Source organism: Aspergillus brunneoviolaceus, assembly GCF_003184695.1.
Source record: "Aspergillus brunneoviolaceus CBS 621.78 unplaced genomic scaffold BO95scaffold_18, whole genome shotgun sequence".
Lineage (NCBI taxonomy): Eukaryota > Fungi > Ascomycota > Eurotiomycetes > Eurotiales > Aspergillaceae > Aspergillus > Aspergillus brunneoviolaceus.
Window position 1 is genome coordinate 328,061 of NW_020290748.1, and position 17,680 is coordinate 345,740.

Consider the following 17,680-nt stretch of genomic DNA (forward strand, 5'->3'; position numbering starts at 1 on the left):
GGGGAATGTGCTCACCGGGGGCGGGTCAGCTTGGACCGAGGTCCGGGATGGGGCGGAGTTATGCGCTTATGCGGTGAAGCTCTCATGCAGCTGACTCACCACGGGAGTTATGCATGCATCAACACGTGAGAGTGTCGGATTGTGGGCTCCCAACTGTTATGCAACGAGATAGATTGTTGGGTGGAGAGTAAAGTTTGTAGGATGACTTGTGCTGCAATGTACATGCTGGCTTGCGTTCTGGTGTCAGATAATCTGCATATTATCCAGCAAGGTAAGAACCGAGTGTTCACTGTCAGGAATCCATAGGGACAGTACGGAAAACATGAATAGCTTGGTAATGATTTCAGCGGGATATATCTGACTAAATTGCCCACCGTATGAGTGTCCAGACAGTACAGCCGTTGGAGATCATCAATGACCCCATTGCGAGTCGCCATCCTGCAGCGCGATGGCGAATTCAGCTTGTCCGGGAATGCCGGTAAATGTCATACAACCTTTGACCTCGCTTAAATCCCCTGATGCATATGGTGGGAACCTTCTACAGGCTTGCCCGGGACCTGCAGGTCAGAGTTTTGAATCAAGTGATGGATAGGGGTAAGAGCTAGGACAACCGAATCTGTGTCGATTGACTCGTCAGGTCCAAAGATCTGTTGCGGCACCCCCAAGCCGACACCCAGGCATTCAGCGGAACAAGTCATACCCCGTCTAATGGGTTGCGGAAGAGTCAAATCTTATCTTATCGATTGGATGCATTGGCGCTGGATAAGCAGCGCAACAGGTTCTGCACGACCAAGCGACCTCGTCCCGAAGCCCTCATTGCGGGAGGATATCGCGTAATCGCGGCTAGCGATGGTACAATGCACGGCCACGTCAAATCAGAACCATATTAGGATGCCTGCGGTTGTATATCGTGCAGAAGCGAGGTGTTAGCTTCTGCGTAGTTTACCGTGAGCAATGAGGAAAAAGTGATGCTGGATGATGCCATTTCATGAACAGCTGGCAGGCGCGAAGGACATCTCCATCCACTGTAGCAGCGGTATACTCACACGGAAACAAATATAAACCACGCGACGACGCGGGCATTCCGATGTAAACCTTCCACAACACCAAGCAAGCACCTTGTACATACCCTCCGGCCGCCATGGCCTCCATCCTCCTCCTCCTGGCCGCCGCAGCCTCCGCCGTCCTCGCCGATGGCCAATACCGCTCGCGTCCGGACCTCTCCCCGCCCCAGCTGAACGTCACCGTCGAGGCCCCCGACGCCAACGGCACCGAGTACGTGTTCGTCGCACCGTACGGAGGGTCCCTCGCGCAGCCGGGCGCCTACATCTACCGCAAGAACGGCGACCTGATCTGGTCCGGCATCGGCTACTACGCGGGCTTCGTGGGCAACTTCCACCGCACCACGTACAACGAGCAGCCCGTGCTGCAGGCCTTCCAGGGGACCATTGATAACACCCATGGTGAAGGCTGGGGGTATCAGGTGCTCTTGGATCAGAACTACCAGCACGTCGCCACGGCCAAGGCGGCCCACCACCGCATCCCCTCCATCCACGAGTTCAATGTCATCGACGGGAAGACCGCGTTGGTGGAGGTGTACACGCCCACGCCCTGGAACCTGTCGGCGTACGGGGGCAATGCGTCGCAGCAGTGGATTGGGGATGGGTATTTCCAGGGTATGTCCTTTCAGTGCAGCCTGATGAGAGACGAGTAGACTGGAGTAACACCGCTGCGCAGAATTCGACATCGCAACCGGCGACCTGATCTTCGAATGGAACGCGCTCGACCACATCGATCCAGCTGGTACGTATCCCCGACCTTTCTCTTCCGTCATACCAAACACCAACTAACCCAGACCCAAACAGAAAGCCTGATCTCCCTGGCCTCCGCGGCGGCCGACAGCGCCCTCACCGCCTCGACGAGCTGGGACTTCATCCACATCAACAGCGTCGACAAAGACCGCGAGGGCAACTACCTCGTCTCGTCCCGACACCTCTCGACCATCTTCAAGGTAAACGGCACCGACGGCCGCATCCTCTGGCGACTCAGCTATTCCAACCCCTCCACCTTCACTCTGCCCACCGGCTTCGCCTTCGGCTTCCAGCACCACGCCCGCTGGCACGCCCAGTCCGCAACCAAAGAAACCATCTCCTTCTTCGACAACTCCAACGCCGGCACGGGACTAGTGTACAACAACGTCTCGCGCGCGCTCGTCGTGGAACTCGACCTCCGAACCAAGACAGCGACGGTGCTGCGCGAGGCGCCCGCGCCGTACGGCATCAGCGCGGCCTCGCAGGGCGACGCGCAGCTCCTGGACGACGGGCGCGTCTTCGTGAACTGGGGGTCGGCGGGCGCAATCACGGAGTTTGATGCCGACGACGAGGTGGTGTATCATGCGTGGATCGCCGAGGAGGGGATGAGTTACCGTGGGCTTCTGGGCAATTGGACGGGGACCCCCGCGGAGGAGCCGGCCATCGTGGCGTACCTGGATGGTAGTGCTAAGCGGGATGCGTTGAGGGTGTATGTGTCCTGGAATGGGGATACGGAGACGGTCGGGTGGCGGTTTTATGGGCTCGGTCTGGGGACCGGGAGGAATGCCACGACCTCCGGGCCGGTGTTTCTGGGCCAGGTGGAGAGGAGTTCGTTTGAGACGGTTTTGGTCACGGATCGGGTCGGGGTGGCTGCGTCCACGGGCAGGGTTTATGCTGTCGCGGTGGGGAAGGAGGGGGGTGTCTTGGGACGGACGAGGGCGGTGCGTGTGCAGGAGTGGGTGGCCTTGGGTTGAGGGTGGTGTTCTGGTGAAATTTGGTAATTTGAGGCAAAGTCTTGAGATGTCGTGTCATGATTGATGAGAGTGTGAGATGATACTTGTATGGCTTAGGATTTCAGATATCGGACTATACTGCTGGCTTCTTTTTCTGTGTCTTTGGACACGCCTTTTCATACTCGACCACCACTTTATCCGTCCGGTGGATCTGTCCCATTGCGCAATCTCTGTTTTGTACCTGTCCATTTGGTAGAATGTTGTCCTCACTGCCATTTTCCAGAGTCCCGATGTTGGTCGTCAGCAGCTCATCGTGCGTGAGCATGTAGTTCATCGGCTTTCTGAACCGGCGGTTGCGCGAAGTGGCGAGCTCGATCGCGTGGCCCTTGTAGTACCGCTGGTAGGAACTCCACGAGCGCCGGCCGCGGACCATCTCGTAGAGTGGGCCGAGGGTCGGGATGCACGAGGCCATGATAATCACGTTCGATTCGATGCTGAGTTAGGGAAGATGCTTAGTCCTGCCATACATGCACTGATGCGTGAGGGTGGGCTTACCTGGTCCAGATGACGAGGTCGGCGGTTGCATCTAGGTCGTTTTAGGCAAGAAATAGTCCCTGTTTCGAAATTTGTACTTACACGTCGAGTCCGTCGTGTTATAAAGCCCAGGGAGCTGGTTACACTTGACGATGGCCATTGCACACGCACTGCCCGCGTGATGAGCAACGTTAGCTTGTCCACAGAGAAAGAGGTGTTTCCAACTCACATGGCGCCGAATCCCAGCGCTGCACATAGGGCGATCTTCTTTTTGAGCGTCATTTGCAGCGACGAGAGAACGACCGTGGGATATACCGCTAGATAGAGGTCGACACAGGCTGAGACAACTATATCGGAATTGTAAGTGTGGCGGACGTTTGCAGCACTAAGACGGGTTGGGGAGTATACCTCCAGTGAATATCGCATAGTCCACCAGCACGACTTGCGGCCGGCACGTTGCACCGTGGCTTAACAGCTGTGTCTTCCATAAAGCCTGCGGCGGGTCGCACATGGTGAACAGCACAATGATGCAGATACTCGATGTCACGAACACCGTCCCTGTCAACGCCCACATGAAGACCTGGTGGAAGCGCCCGGGGTTCAGGATTCGGTTCAACAGTGCAGCAATGGCCAGTTTGGGAATGGAAAATGACATGATTCCCAGCGCGAAGTTGATGTAATTGAGCAGCAGCACTTGTTCCAGTCGATCCATGCCTCCTTGCTCGACGATGGCGGCCGTGTGCTTGCCGTAGCCCCGGGCCACGACGACAGTGGTAAGGGTTGTGTACCCCGCGAGGATGAGCTGGCATACTCGAGAGTCATGGCTTATGGATTGGGAAGGCCTCATTGAGCTTGCGATAGGAGTTCAACCCACCCTCATCTGAAGATTGAGTTTGTTGTGCGAGGAGAAATGTGCACGCGTGTGGGTGTAAAAGCAGACAGGGAATCGAGCTGCGAGGGAAAGGACGCTTTCCTGGTCCGCGTCCTAAGTTAATTGTGTTATCCCTGATAGGTTTAAGTCCATAGACCGAAACCATGTTTGCTTTGCTAGGTGGTGTGCGTTGCATTTGATTGCAATCATACGTTGGAGATGCTCCTTTGTCGCTGACTGGTCGCCTCGTCCGGCTAATCTTAATATGGCGCTGTCAGCGACCAGCGAAGGCCGGTCCTCCGGCTAGTGTGCTGTCTCGATATCAAAGGCTGCTGCCGTTGAGCCGAGCCCGGTGGGCCGAACGGGAGGATTTAATCTCAGATCCTAGTCGAGTTTCCACCCGGTTCAGCCGATACACTTCTAGAGCCAGACTACGTCCAGTCCGTTGTGAACTAAGGATTTAACCCTTACTAGTAAAAAGACTACCTAGCTGGCATGTGACATCTCCCCTGTAGGCAGAGCATTTCTGACTACTGATTGAGCCGTCTGCATGGTTCCCCGCCTGTCATATCGATGTGGTTAGGACTAGTTCAGGGGAAGCGTCAGTGTCAACCTGAGCCCTACCCCGACATGGCCGTGCTTATATGCCCGTGCCTGTCTACGCGTCTTTGGTCTTACTCCGTTTTGCAATTGCTTTCCATACCCAGCCTTATTCTACCTTTGTACACATACCAGCTCTCACCATGCCACACAAGAACGGTGCCCTCAACAAGGAGACCGATGTGGCGCAGCTTGCCATTTCCCCAAACCTGCCTGCCCACATCCCCTTGCTCCTGAGCCAGATCCATGCCCAAGGGAAGGCATACCTCGACGCAAACCCCCAAACACGGATAGACTTGCTCGAGAGCACCCGAGCCCTCGTGTATGCACTCGAAACCCCCCGGGAGGCGATACTCAGACACTGCTGGTCCGAGGTACGTGCAACACGCACCCTGATCCACCGCGCACAATACTCGAAAGCATTGACATTGTATACTCGGGTCTAGACAACCAGCTACGCCGCCATCGAGACCGGAATCAACGTCGGTCTCTTCACGGCGCTCGGCATGACCGACCAAGCCACGACCGTCGCCCAGCTCGCCAAAACCACAAATGTCGACCCGGTCCTTCTCGGTGCGTTGCCCACATCCCCCCTATGTCCCAGCACAACCCACCCCCACCTAACCGTTTATCACAGGTCGCCTAACCAAACACCTCGCCGCAATGGGCGTCCTCCTCGAAACCGGCAAAGACTCCTACCAACCCACGGGCTTCTCCAAAACCCTAACCGAGCAAAAATACAGCGACGCCTTTCCGCTCATGTACACCCTGCCCAGCCCCACCCCTCACCCCCATGACCCCTACTGATGATCACACCCCGTAACAGGACCACCCGCTTCACGCAAGGCTTCCTCGCCCTCCCAGCCTTCCTCGCCCAAACCCACTACGCCAACCCCACCAGCCCCACCGAAACCGCCTTCCAACTCGGCCACCGCACCAGCCTCAACTTCTTCGAGCACGTCCAGCGCGAGCCCGACACCGCCCGCCGCTTCAACAACCACATGGGCGTGTACGCGCAGGGCCGGCCACGCTGGATGGATCCGGGCTTCTACCCGGTGCAGCGGCAGCTGGTCGAGGGGGCCGTCCCCGCCATCGGGGAGGAGGGCGTGTTGCTGGTCGACGTCGGCGGGAGCTTCGGGCATGATCTCCTCGACTTCCGCCGGAAGTGGCCCGATGTGCCGGGTCGGTTGGTGCTGCAGGATCTGCCGGAGGTGGTGGCGTCCGTGCCGGGGGAGGTGCGGGAGCTGGGGATTGAGGCGATGGGGTATGATTTCTTTACGGCGCAGCCTGTTATCGGTGAGTTGGCTCCTTTGGTTCCTTTTGCCGGATGAGGGCGGGGGGAGGAGGGTGATATCGGGGTGGTGGTATGTACCGTACCGTACTAACCGTGAGGAACAGGCGCCCGCGCATACTATCTGCATTCGATCCTGCACGACTGGCCGGATGATCTCTGCCGGAGGATTCTGGCGAATCTGACGGCCGCCATGACGCCGGGGTACAGTAAGCTGCTCATCAATGAGAATGTCATCCCGGATACGGGGGCGTATTGGGAGACGACGAGTTTGGATTTCATCATGATGAGTATTGGGTCTGGGGAGCGGACGGAGAGTCAGTGGCGGGGGTTGTTGGAGGGGGCGGGGTTGAAGGTGGTCAAGATCTGGGCGGCGCAGCGCGGCGTTGAGAGTTTGATTGAGTGTGAGTTGGTCTGATTGTGTTACCAGCAGGGGAATGTAGTGGGTTTGGGGAGGGTTGATGTTGATTGTGCTCGGGGTGGGGAGTTTAGGGCTGGCGCATGTGAAACATCTATCTATGTACTGTGCTTGCGACTCAGGAGACCAGCTGTGGAGTTTTATAGGAGTTGAAGATGCGTCAATCAATGTACCAAGTGCATTCATCATGGCTTGAAAGAACCTCGAGCTGAATGGTCCATAATCAGGGGGGATGCTACACCCCAGCCTGCGCGCGTCTCTGCTCCCGCCGCCAGAACTGCTGCAACACCACCAGCATCAACAACATGCACACATCCAACGCAATCGTCCAATTGTACCCGATCAGATACCGCGGCGCATCCACCGTCTTCCACACCCTATTTTCCACATTAGCCAGGACTTCCATAATACGAATCGGGGCCACCCTGAAGGCACACCCAGGATACTCACAGCAACGGAATCCACGCCCCAAACGTATTCCCCACCGTGTTCATCGCGCTGATCACCAACGCGCGCTCCTCCGCGCTGCGAGCGCAGATCTCATTCGCCCACGCATAGATGATCGCCGCGATCCCATCCGCCGTGCCCGACAGGAAGAACGCAAAGAACTTCAGGCCGACCGGCACGCGCCAGATCGCCAGCACCACACAGGCGAAGATGTTCAGTCCCGCCGTCGTCGCGATCAGCGCCACCTTCACGTCGTAGATGTCCGACAGCACGCCGCACAGGATCGACGAGACGATCGTCACCGCCGGCGAGACGGTGGTGATTGTGTTGATGCTCTCGACCGAGTAGCGCTCGGCCTTCAGCCACAGCGAGAGGCCGCTGTTCGAGGAGACGCCGTCCGCTTGGGAGAAGAAGGAGGCGAAGCCCACTAGCACCCAGAGCCGCCAGCCCTTAAGGATGGTGAGGATGCGCGGGAGGGTGAAGGGCTGGCGCGGTTGGCGGTGTTCGGCGGCCATGCGGGCTTGTGCCAGGTGGATTTCTTCCGGGGTCAGGAAGCGGGATTTGCATTTGTCGGGCGTGCTGGGGAGGAGGCACAGGCCGAGGAAGGCGATGGGGATGGTGCATGCGAAGCCTGGGGTGGTGGTTAGGATTGGGGCGAGCAAGGCTATGCGGGCTCTGGATCAGGGTAGGGGTCGGGGCTTACAGATGATGTACAGCCAGCGCCAGCCCTCGATCCCATACCGCCCGTTGAGTCGGGCGTAGGCGCCCGCTTGAATATACCCCGAGCTCATGCTGCCCACTTGACTGGCGATGAAGAAGATGGCTCCGCGGCGCGCCAGTTCAGACCGCTTGTACCAGCAGCCCAGATACCATTGGACGGCGGGGAAGAAGAAGCCGCCTAGGGCACCGACGAAGAAGCGTAGGGCGTACAGCTGCGTGACGCTGGTCGCTTTGTATTGTGCCAAAGTGAACACGCCCCAAAGAAGATCAGCGACGGGCAGGAAGTAGTTCACGGGGAAGCGCGTCATCTACCAGAGCGTGTCAATGACTTGATTCTCTCAATCCCGAATAGAGGGAATCTGGTGGAACGCACCGCCAATGTTAAGGGGATCTGCATCGTGATAAACCCGACCCTTGGAGCTATTAGAATGGTGGTGATCGAACCATCGGCAAAGCACGTACATGTACACGGTATTCAGGTAGTTCAGCTGGTTGCCGTACATCTTCAAGTCCTCCCTCATACCACTGACATAGGCGGTACTCGTGGCGGACGAGTCGAGCACTTTAGCCCAGTAGGCTAGGAAGACAAACACGATGATGAGGCCGTCCAGTTTGAGAATGAGGCGACGCTCGGCCGGTGTGTCGGTAGGCGCAAACCACTGGTACCATTTCTGACGCTGCTCAGATAATGGTTGCTGAGACTGTGCATCTTTGGTGTCAGCTTCGGGAATGCGGGCTTCCACAGTCCGAGGCGCCTTCTCGATGGAGGCGCTCATGTTAGGGCTGGTGGAAATAGCGCTAGTTTCGGATTTCGAGAGTACAGGCTGGCGTAGAGAGACTACCCTCCATTTTTGCAGACAAGCGTGTAGATATTTGTTCAACCCTGAAGCACGCCACTTTTAGCGTGAATGGCGAGTAGTGGCAGGGATTCACCCCACCATTCAAAAGCTGATAGAGTTGCGTGCCTCGTGGGCTGGATGTCTTGGCGACGCTATACTAGCCGCCCCGAAATCGGGTGATTTGGTCCCTAGCCGAGCGAGACGAGCTCGGCTATTTCCTCGGGAATTCTGTTCCTATGCCACCATCACATGGTAATCAAAGCCTGAATAGGTAATTTAGTCAAGATGAAAATGGAATACAGGAACATGAATGATCATAAAGGCTTCCAGGCGGAAGGGCATAATCAAACTCCTGTGTCGGCAATGCTTGATAATCTTGGCACGCGTCTTATTGCCTTGTCTACCTTGGCGACGAGCCTTTAGCGATATTATAGGTGTCGAAAATGGTGGCGGATCTAGTCAAACCATTGTGGCTGACTGCGTATCAAAGGTACTTTTTGTCTAGTGATCTGATGCTCATAGTGGATCATAGGTCGAGACTCGATGTGACTCAGTCACCTGTGCCCGGAATGAAAATCGTGTTAGCACCCGTGCGCGTGCAGGTGTTCGTGCAGACCATCTGCCCCTTCCGAAGGTTGTAGACCCGATCGTTGGTGTGTTGGCGCATGCAACTGTGCGTGCGGATGCAGGTGCGGACCTCCCTACCAATGCTAGCTTCCTTCTTACATAAAAGTCCAACATGCAGTCTATATACTAGGACCTTTTCGTAAATACTACGACCTACAAATGACAGAGAAACATAATTATCAATAAAAGTGGATCTCCTGCTAGCCCAATCGCGCTAGAGGCTTCCTCAGCCACCTGGATTGCTGCAAGTGCGGTTGCAGAGCATCACAAACCACCCTCAACAGGAATGATGTATCGAATTCACCAATAGCAGTTTTCAGACAAGTTATAAGCGCGCTCATGACCTGTCTTCTCTAGCACCCACAACTCTCGCTTTGAGAGTCCACACCCCCTCCTCCGGCCTCTGCACGATCATCTCGCGAGTAAATGCCATCCTCTCGGGAGGCGTGTCGCAGAGCTCCAGATCAAAGCGACACACGATTGTGGCTAGCGTTGTGTAGATCTCCGCATAGGATAGACTACAAAGGGAGAGATATTCGTCAGCATCCGGCCAATATATTATACTGCATTTACAACAGATCAGCCAAGAAACCTTACTTGATCCCAACACAGGCTCTCGTGCCTCTTGTGAAAGGTACCAGATACTTTGAAAGATTCGCACCCCTCTCACTCGCAGTGATCCACCGTTCTGGATCGAAAGATTCGGGATTTGGAAAGATTTCAGGATTTCGGTGCAGGAAGTAGCTGCTCGTGCTCATCGGGGTCTAAAGGATTTGCCTTGAGTAACGATACGTGGTCGCACAGGGGACCCATGCATCAGCACTCACACCGGGAGGTATCGCACAGCCATTGTAATGCAAGGTCTCGTGTGGGGCCACTCGCGAGGGACGCATTGCAACCGCACCTAGTCGAAGCGATTCATTCACCACGGCCGCCTGTCCAAGAATGTGTGAGGCGATTATACAGAAAGTGAAAGTCCCATGGAACGGGAACGCACCAAGTATGGCAGCCGCTCGACCTGAGGCCAAGGGACTCTGCCATCGGATCGTGACACAATCGTCTCCACTTCCTCGCGCAGCCGAAAGAACCTCTCCTTGTCGCGCAGCAAATGATACATTGCAAACGTCAGAGTGGCCGCGGTGGTTTCTGTACCTCCAATTAGCAAGATAAAGCTTTCATCGCGCAACCGAGCCAGCGATCGCTCCGCCACAGGCACAGCGGGGTCCGTCAAACATCCATAAATTGTACGCAGCCTCTCCCTGCTGTTCGATTGCAGGCATTCCTCAGACTGCCGCGCAATACGATCTTGCATTTCATAGACAGCCGCGAGCTTGGGCTTCACCGAGCGAATCCACCGACCGGGCAAGGCTTTCAAGATCCTCGGCAGCAGTGGCCAGAACTGGAAGAGATGGCAGGTGTCCGTGATCTCGGCCACTGCGTGCCAGATGCCGTTGTTCGCGAAATGCTTGGACGCCAGACAGCCGGTGTCCTGGCCGTACAGGTAGTGCGTGATGATATCGCCTGTGAGCGCCACAAATGCGTCGCTCAGGTTGATCACTGTCATCTCTTTGGCGGCCATGGTGAGATGCTCACAGAGAAGATCGACCTTTTCGTAGATGACAGGCATCAAGGCGCCGACACTTTTCTTGGAGAAGAATGGGTTGAGCTGATTGCGGCGAGACCGGTGGAGGTCGTGGTCGACCGTCGCTAGCGCGGCATGGGGCGAGGCGAGGAATGCCACCATCTGCGGGTCCTTGTCTCGTCGCCTGCCTGCCCCCGCATAGATCTCGTCATAGAAGGCAAAATCGACGATGTGGACTTCTCGTGGGTTGATCCGCACGATAGGTCCTGGAGAAATCCGTGAGCCTGAGTCGCCTCAAGGGAGAATGCCACTGACCATATTTCTCGTGCATTCTCTTGACTTCCCAGATGAACTTGCCGCCTCGGACAACGTCGTAGTAGAACTCATGGAGATGTGTCATGGCGGCCAACTTTGGTCCAGGGACCGACCTTAGGGGATGGAAATACAGACGGTAAAGATATTTTGTTACAACGAACAAGAACACGGTGGTGAGAGTAAGGGTCCACATCTTGGGATGAGCAATGTCAGGGGATTTGATAGTCACTCTCTGGCGGGTCAAGAGATCGGAGAATGCGCAGGTCTGGATGCTACTTATAATTTTCTTTTTTCCACCAGAACGGAACTTGGTTTCCTTATGGACTGCTGGATCGCGCTGTATGCTACCATCGACTCACGGGTTTACGTCAATGGAGTAAGCTAGTTTTCACTTTCAGCTAATGCATGATCTATGCTAGAGGCACCTGCAGCTCGATGCAGCTACACCTTTGGGGTTAGAACTTGGTTCAAAATCGTAAATACCACTTTCCGAACCCGAGATGCTAACCCATCGCAAGGGGCTTGTAATCTCTAACCATTCATGGCTAAGCATCCATATCCCTCCCTCCCAATGAACATCGCTGCGCATTCAGTTATCTGACTTACGACCCTGGGCATTGTCTTGGGAAAGAAACGCTGAATTATAAATTCAATACCAGCCTCAATGCCCTCGGGACAGAGAATCACTCTCTCTTCCTGACAACACTGTCTCAGCCCACCTCTAACCTTCCCATCCCCTCGAGCCAATATTCCTACTATGACGAAAAGCCAGGAGAGTCCTTCGCTTATGACCCGATTACAGGGCCAGACATTGATCATCCCAGATCTGCTAGCACGAGTCTACGCGGACTGGGATGTCGACAGACATTCTCATGAGTTGGATGTTCGAACCAACATAGAAGAATATTTCCTAAACCGGTGACGAGACCCAACCTCGCTTCCCCTCACTAGCTTTTATTGTCTATGGGCATGGTGCTGATACAACTATACCCGCCAGCTGGTGCCCAGATCGCACGAAACGCCAACAACTGATCAAAAGCAATTCGGCCATGTTAGCCGGATACTTCTGGTCCGGCAGTGATGTGGAAAGATTCCTTCCCCTGGCCAAGTTCATGTATTGGGTAAGGAAGTCGACCAGCGTGGCCCTTGTCCTGGAATACCTGAACACTAACGCAGACTGCTACAATAGTTTTTTCTCTGGGACGATGGTACCCAACGGCCTCAGCCTTGCTTGCCCTTCTAAACCACGCACTGATACCTTACCTAGAGATTGATTGCGGTCGACTTGCGAACGATGCCAAAGGCACACAAGCTTACCGCGAAAGCACCCTCGCGTTCCTGAAACGTACATTAGAGCCAAAGATGCTTGAGCCTGGTCCGAGCTATGATGCGGCGGACCATAATAGTGGGTGTTTTGAGGAAATATCCCCCGCCCTGCGATCGGGGACCACAGTTGGTATGTGTGGCCCATGCATCCGCCGAGATGTTAATATACGGTACTTGCTATTGACCTACGAACTTTAGAATCACTCCGCAGGTTCGCAGATTCCCTCTATGAATACGTGGACTCGGTGTGCGTCGTCCAAGAAACCCGCGAGGAGCGGTTACCCAGCCTGGGTTGCTATTTCGCGAACCGAGAGTTGTCGATCGGAGCGTACCCTTGTATCATGGCGATGGAGTGAGTGTACCCCACTTCAGATGCTTCTGGTAAAGGGGATTTCTTATCAAAACCAGGATTGCATATGACGTTCGGGTCCCGCATTGGATCTATGAGGATTCGCACATGAGAACCATGTTTCGCGAAACGGCCATCTCCTGCATCATGTCAGTACCACGCATGCCATGGTCTGCTTTCACTCGGCCGCAGCTAACAGAGATTTAGCGTTAATGATATTATCTCGCTGCGGAAAGAGCTGGTTAGTATAGTCTCATTGGGCCCATGAAGGAAAAAATGTGTAACTAATCAGATCGCGTCAGATGGCGGGTCAACTCGACAGTGTCATCCCACTGAAGATGCTGCATGATCCTTCTCTGAGTGCGCAAGACGCTACGAACGCGGCATGCGAAGATTTGATCCAATCGAAAAGAGTCTTCCAGGAAGCCGAGTCCTCATTGTCGGACAGTGACGCGTTCAGACAGCTGAGCGCGGCCACCAAGGCTGACGTTCGCACGCTCCTCACGGGATGCAAGAATATGATGGTGGGCAACGTGAAGTGGTCGTAAGTCCCGTTCCACTCGAGGTTCTGCCAGCTCTCACAATTCTAACCGGTTACTTCGGAGCATAGACTCGCGAATGACCGGTATCTTTCTCGGAAGGATTCCCAAGATCGCGCCGTTCGACTCCACCTATGATACCGTCCCCGCGCCCATTGTGTGTTTCTCCATTGGTACTTTATCTTGTTGTAGGAAGGAGGGGCATTCGGGAAACCTTGGTCCTCTATCTAGCTCGCGTTATCGATTGGTAAAGCATGGAAGTTATCTGTTAATCTACAATGAAGGCTTTCATCTTTTGGTATGTTATATGTACTGTAGATAGAAGTCCCTGGAAGTTTCTCGTATCGTACGAAGACGGGAATCGCGGGAATGCGGGCAGGGATAGGATAGGGCCAGAGGGAGACAAATGAGCCAAATTGACTACTCGTAATCGCGCTCATACTCACCTTCTCCAGCACGAACGAAATGTAGGGGATCTGCTGGATGAAAATTGTTGCACTAGCGAGACTAGTAAAATAATGGATGTCAGATTGCCGATCTTCTCCCTGCGCTAGTCCGCGCCTGCATCCGCACCGCCTGTACCCTAACCCCACCTCCACCCGCATCTACAGCCGCATCACACAAGCAGCGGTGAGCATCTGCATCCAGTGAAGAAGAGGGTGGCTCAATCTCGGTATCTTTGGGATGATTACCGGATCGGCTCGAGAAGCATACACGCCCACCTACCAGGTGAGAAACGCAGCTTGGAAGTGGAAGTAAGGGCTAAACTCCGTCCCTCCAAGCCTAAGACCGAGCCAGATCCATGAGCCCCACTTTTGAATGCAAGATAACGTCCTTGTGATTTGCGAAAGATAAGCCATCTCCTCAGTCGCAAGGCATTGACCCGCAACCCGGCCGACAGCTACGAGCCCTCGATTCTGATTCTTGTACACTGCTCCGTATCCCATCGCTGAAGAAGACACAAAAGCATTGTGTGTCTGCTCAAGACATTTCGCAGTATGGCCCCGACCCAAGCAGAAGTTTCGTCATCTCCCGTGGTCTGTTTGGCCTGCAAAGCAGGCAAGAGGCAATGTGACAAGTTGACCCCTACATGCTCGCGTTGCAAGAAGTACGTATCGGCTATGGTATACTTGATCTGCTTTTGACGGCAGGCTCATTGATCGATGGGTTCTAGACTCGACCGAAAGTGCACATACCTCTGGACGACGCCTCCAGTGTCTGCGGCTGCCCGTGCGGATGTAGTACCCTCGGTGCGGGAGACCGCGCCCTGTGCTTGTGTGAGATGCAGTGCTCAAAAAAGGAAATGCGATCGACTCATCCCTGGGTGTTCCCGCTGTCTGAGGTGAGTACCTTAGTCCGTCGCCAGGGGGCAACGGTTGGTCTTGCTGACCCTACACCACACATGGCGAGGCTGCGCCTGAGCCTAGGCTCGGAGCGTGGAATATATTGTACATGACAGACTGACATCGGTCTGAACCTACAGACTTGGCCTCGGCTGCTTCTACAATTCCCATTCCACCGACTCCACGCGTGCGAGAGGAAGTCACCGAACAAGGCAAGACGTGCGCAGCGGCCTAGGGCAACCTCAGCATGGCCCTAGCATCCCGACGGAAGCGCCCGTCCCGGTCCAAGGCTATATGCCGACCCTGTTGAAGTTTTGTAAGTCCTACCTTCAAGTGTCTGCAGTAGGCGTAGCCCTATTCCCAACCTGGGGCTACAAAAGGCAGTGAGAGACTTACGAGATTCGCCCCGGTGGGTCCCAGTCTGCACCTCTGTCGCCATCCCCGCCGATGTAGCCAAGCCCGATAGCATGGCCGTGCATCTGAGCTCCGAGTGGATGCGCAATGCCACGGCAAACGCATCCTTGTTCCACGCCACGCTCTTCAGCGCCTCCGCGTCTATCGATATCCTGCGGGGCACCAGGAACAACCGAGTCACGCTGTACCATCAAACCTGCGCCATCCGGCTTCTGAATCAGACCCTCAATAAAGACACGGCTGAGCTCAATTATGCCGCGATCGGGACGGTGGTCCCTTTGATCTTCTATAATGTACGTTTCGCCGCGCCAGCCGCCATTCCCTATTGTGTTGACTGACTCGACCCCCCTTGTCTCATGTGGGGGGCCTGTAGATGGTCGCCTTGGATATCGACTCGGCGGTTGCGCATCAGAAAGGGCTAAGCATGATGCTCTTTTCACTTCCGATGGCGAGGCGGGATGAGCTCGGACCACTGCTGGGGGTAATCAAACTGTGAGGCTGAAGCGCTCAAAAAGGCCCTTCCACAACTCTCATATGCACCAGACCTAATGATCTCGATCTCTTAGGGCACTGCTCTCCTTCTCCTGTATCTTCGACGTCCCGCCCGCCTGGGACTGTCTGACATTCCCCGACGTCCGCCCGCATTCCATACTCCGGTCCGTGATCGCCAGCCTGACCCAACACAGCAATACTGGCTCAATCTTCACTCCGGCAACCGTCGAGAAAATCCTCGACATCTACGCGGCCATTTCCCAGCTGCAGGCAATAGCAGACCACCCGACCCTGGAGGACGCCACCGCAGCAGAGATCAACCAGATGCGCCAACTTCTCCAGACCCTTGATCCTCTCCCCGCCCAGAAGGCACCACAGCCCACCACCGCACCATCTCCCACCAGCAGTGGGGACAAGCTCAACGTGTGTTGCAGCCTTGCCACATCAATCCTCTCGCGACTCCTGCGTGCGGACGCCCCGATGGATAAGGAAAGCACGCTCCAGGCAGAGCTCACTCAACTCACCCAACGAATCACCGAGATCGACGCGGCGTTCTGGATCCGACGGGCGCCGGAAACGTTGACCTGGCTCATCTTCACGGGGGCGGCCACCGCCCCTACTAGCCTGGACCGCGGGCGGTTGATTCTGTACGGGGGGACGGTCCTCACCGCGGTGGACTCAGAGAAATTGGTGCTCGTCAGGCAGGGATGGGTGTATTTTGGCCTGTTGAGGAATATTCGGCGATTGCGTCAGATTTATGCGTAGGCGTTGGTCTTTCGGCCCGCGTCGTGGGTATCGGCGGGGATGTGGATGAGTCGCGTGTTGGGGGTTTCTCCTCGGCAACGGGCTGCACTATTGGGATATGGGGCAGGTTGAAAGACAGCTAGGATCGACACGTGGCCATTCAATAATTACTGAAGAAGCAAGTTTTGGGGTATGTACTTGATCTGTCCTGGTCGAAGGACTGTTCGAGATTAAGCACAATCTGGTAGTGTGTTCATTGTGCGCAGCATCGGGATCACATTATCAGTATCATTCTGATGCAGAACAATCATAGTTTTGCTGCAGTGAACAGGAAGCAAGTATCAAGACACGGTGCCGTCTGTCGCGGTCCTGAGCAGTCCGAGCATGTGATCCAAGGCGGTTTACCGGACTATTCCACAGTTTGATATTTTGGCTAGCTCATCAACCAACCAACCACCGGACAATTCAAGATATGATTCCATATCGCCCGTTCCTCAGCTTCATCAACATGCTACAAGCTATAAGCCCGGGGCTTCTAAGGGCTCTAGGACAATCCCTTAGATGGCTCAGACTAAATGACCTGCTTCTAAATGAGACTCTCGGTCCGCTCAGGAGGTCATCGATATGATCTTGTAAATGCTTCTCTTCAGCCGGATAAGCAAGGATCTGGTTCGCACGTAGACCCTGTTTGAATGCTGTTCCGTCACCGCGGAGTCAAAGCTAATCTGATTTCGATTTAGGCAAGTGACACTGGGGCATTCTGCTAGTCTGTGATTCTACGAATCAGAGCATAAAAGCTGTTGAATCTGTGTGGGTTGTTGAAGATGAATCTAGAATAATATATAATAGATATGGTTTTTGGTCATCTGTGTTACCAAACTGTACAACGAAAAATCACAGGATTCACCTGATAGATTCAGCATCATTATATAGAGCTGTGTATCATATAATTTAACCTCAGATATTCTCATAGTTCAAGTAGGTTAAGTTCAATTTACAGGCATGCGCATTGGCCTTAGCCACAACCAGCCACTGGGCTCTACTTCCTCATTGGCTGGTAGCTTAATCCGAGCCAGTTTCTAAGTTCTCCATAAAACTGCCTGGTCACGTGTTCTTGATGCCTCAGGCTAGAACGCTATGTTCGATATACTGTACCACCCATCCATTTATTCCGAGAAACGAATAGCTATACAGTCAATACACTGCGCAAGAATCATCAGCAAAAGAAGTGCTTGCCTGATGAGCTTGGTGGCCGTACCCTTCCCAATTGTGCTCATTCTGGTTTGCATAAGCATAGAGATTACATAATAATGCAGACGTGAAGGTGGACTAGGGTGTAGGCAGCGAAAAGCAGCTTTCTGAAGTGAGAGGACAGGGTATGACTCAATCCTCATCCTGAACATCAAAGCCACACTTCATAGACACAGAAGAGAGGGCAGGTGTTTCGGATAGGGCGGTGATGCAA

The 17,680-nt window shown here is 54.6% G+C and overlaps 7 protein-coding genes across 7 annotated transcripts; 4 read left to right on the plus strand and 3 right to left on the minus strand.

Moving 5' to 3' along the window:
• Window positions 1-1,141: 1,141 nt before the first annotated feature.
• BO95DRAFT_472136 (arylsulfotransferase family protein) lies at window positions 1,142-2,785 on the plus strand (the record flags this gene model as incomplete). Its single annotated transcript, XM_025589630.1, has 3 exons — window positions 1,142-1,676; window positions 1,738-1,803; window positions 1,866-2,785. The coding sequence occupies 3 exons, from the start codon at window positions 1,142-1,144 to the stop codon at window positions 2,783-2,785; spliced, it is 1,521 nt and encodes a 506-aa protein (XP_025444437.1).
• Window positions 2,786-2,897: 112 nt separating this feature from the next.
• On the minus strand, window positions 2,898-4,225 carry BO95DRAFT_472138 (uncharacterized protein; the record flags this gene model as incomplete). Its single annotated transcript, XM_025589631.1, has 3 exons — window positions 3,707-4,225; window positions 3,320-3,350; window positions 2,898-3,258 (listed from the first exon to the last, which is right to left on the minus strand). The coding sequence occupies exons 1-3, from the start codon at window positions 4,143-4,145 to the stop codon at window positions 2,898-2,900; spliced, it is 831 nt and encodes a 276-aa protein (XP_025444438.1). The 5' UTR covers window positions 4,146-4,225.
• Window positions 4,226-4,912: 687 nt separating this feature from the next.
• On the plus strand, window positions 4,913-6,478 carry BO95DRAFT_491642 (S-adenosyl-L-methionine-dependent methyltransferase; the record flags this gene model as incomplete). The annotated part of the gene is made up of 5 exons (XM_025590651.1): window positions 4,913-5,143; window positions 5,216-5,366; window positions 5,407-5,530; window positions 5,596-6,065; window positions 6,168-6,478. 5 exons carry the CDS (start codon window positions 4,913-4,915, stop codon window positions 6,476-6,478), a joined length of 1,287 nt encoding a protein of 428 aa, XP_025444439.1.
• Window positions 6,479-6,699: 221 nt separating this feature from the next.
• Window positions 6,700-8,466, minus strand: BO95DRAFT_480618 (MFS general substrate transporter). Its single transcript, XM_025590143.1, has 5 exons — window positions 8,108-8,466; window positions 8,019-8,058; window positions 7,629-7,953; window positions 6,929-7,556; window positions 6,700-6,855 (listed from the first exon to the last, which is right to left on the minus strand). The coding sequence occupies exons 1-5, from the start codon at window positions 8,419-8,421 to the stop codon at window positions 6,714-6,716; spliced, it is 1,449 nt and encodes a 482-aa protein (XP_025444440.1). The 5' UTR covers window positions 8,422-8,466; the 3' UTR covers window positions 6,700-6,713.
• Window positions 8,467-9,448: 982 nt separating this feature from the next.
• BO95DRAFT_491646 (cytochrome P450) lies at window positions 9,449-11,201 on the minus strand (the record flags this gene model as incomplete). The annotated part of the gene is made up of 5 exons (XM_025590652.1): window positions 9,449-9,629; window positions 9,709-9,875; window positions 9,939-10,046; window positions 10,109-10,959; window positions 11,009-11,201. The coding sequence occupies 5 exons, from the start codon at window positions 11,199-11,201 to the stop codon at window positions 9,449-9,451; spliced, it is 1,500 nt and encodes a 499-aa protein (XP_025444441.1).
• A 1,762-nt stretch (window positions 11,202-12,963) lies between these two features.
• Window positions 12,964-13,469, plus strand: BO95DRAFT_440957 (uncharacterized protein). Its single transcript, XM_025586073.1, has one exon. The coding sequence runs from the start codon at window positions 12,986-12,988 to the stop codon at window positions 13,229-13,231; it is 246 nt and encodes an 81-aa protein (XP_025444442.1). The 5' UTR covers window positions 12,964-12,985; the 3' UTR covers window positions 13,232-13,469.
• Window positions 13,470-15,032: 1,563 nt separating this feature from the next.
• Window positions 15,033-16,236, plus strand: BO95DRAFT_451539 (uncharacterized protein; the record flags this gene model as incomplete). The annotated part of the gene is made up of 3 exons (XM_025588084.1): window positions 15,033-15,272; window positions 15,392-15,471; window positions 15,546-16,236. The coding sequence occupies 3 exons, from the start codon at window positions 15,033-15,035 to the stop codon at window positions 16,234-16,236; spliced, it is 1,011 nt and encodes a 336-aa protein (XP_025444443.1).
• Window positions 16,237-17,680: the final 1,444 nt, after the last annotated feature.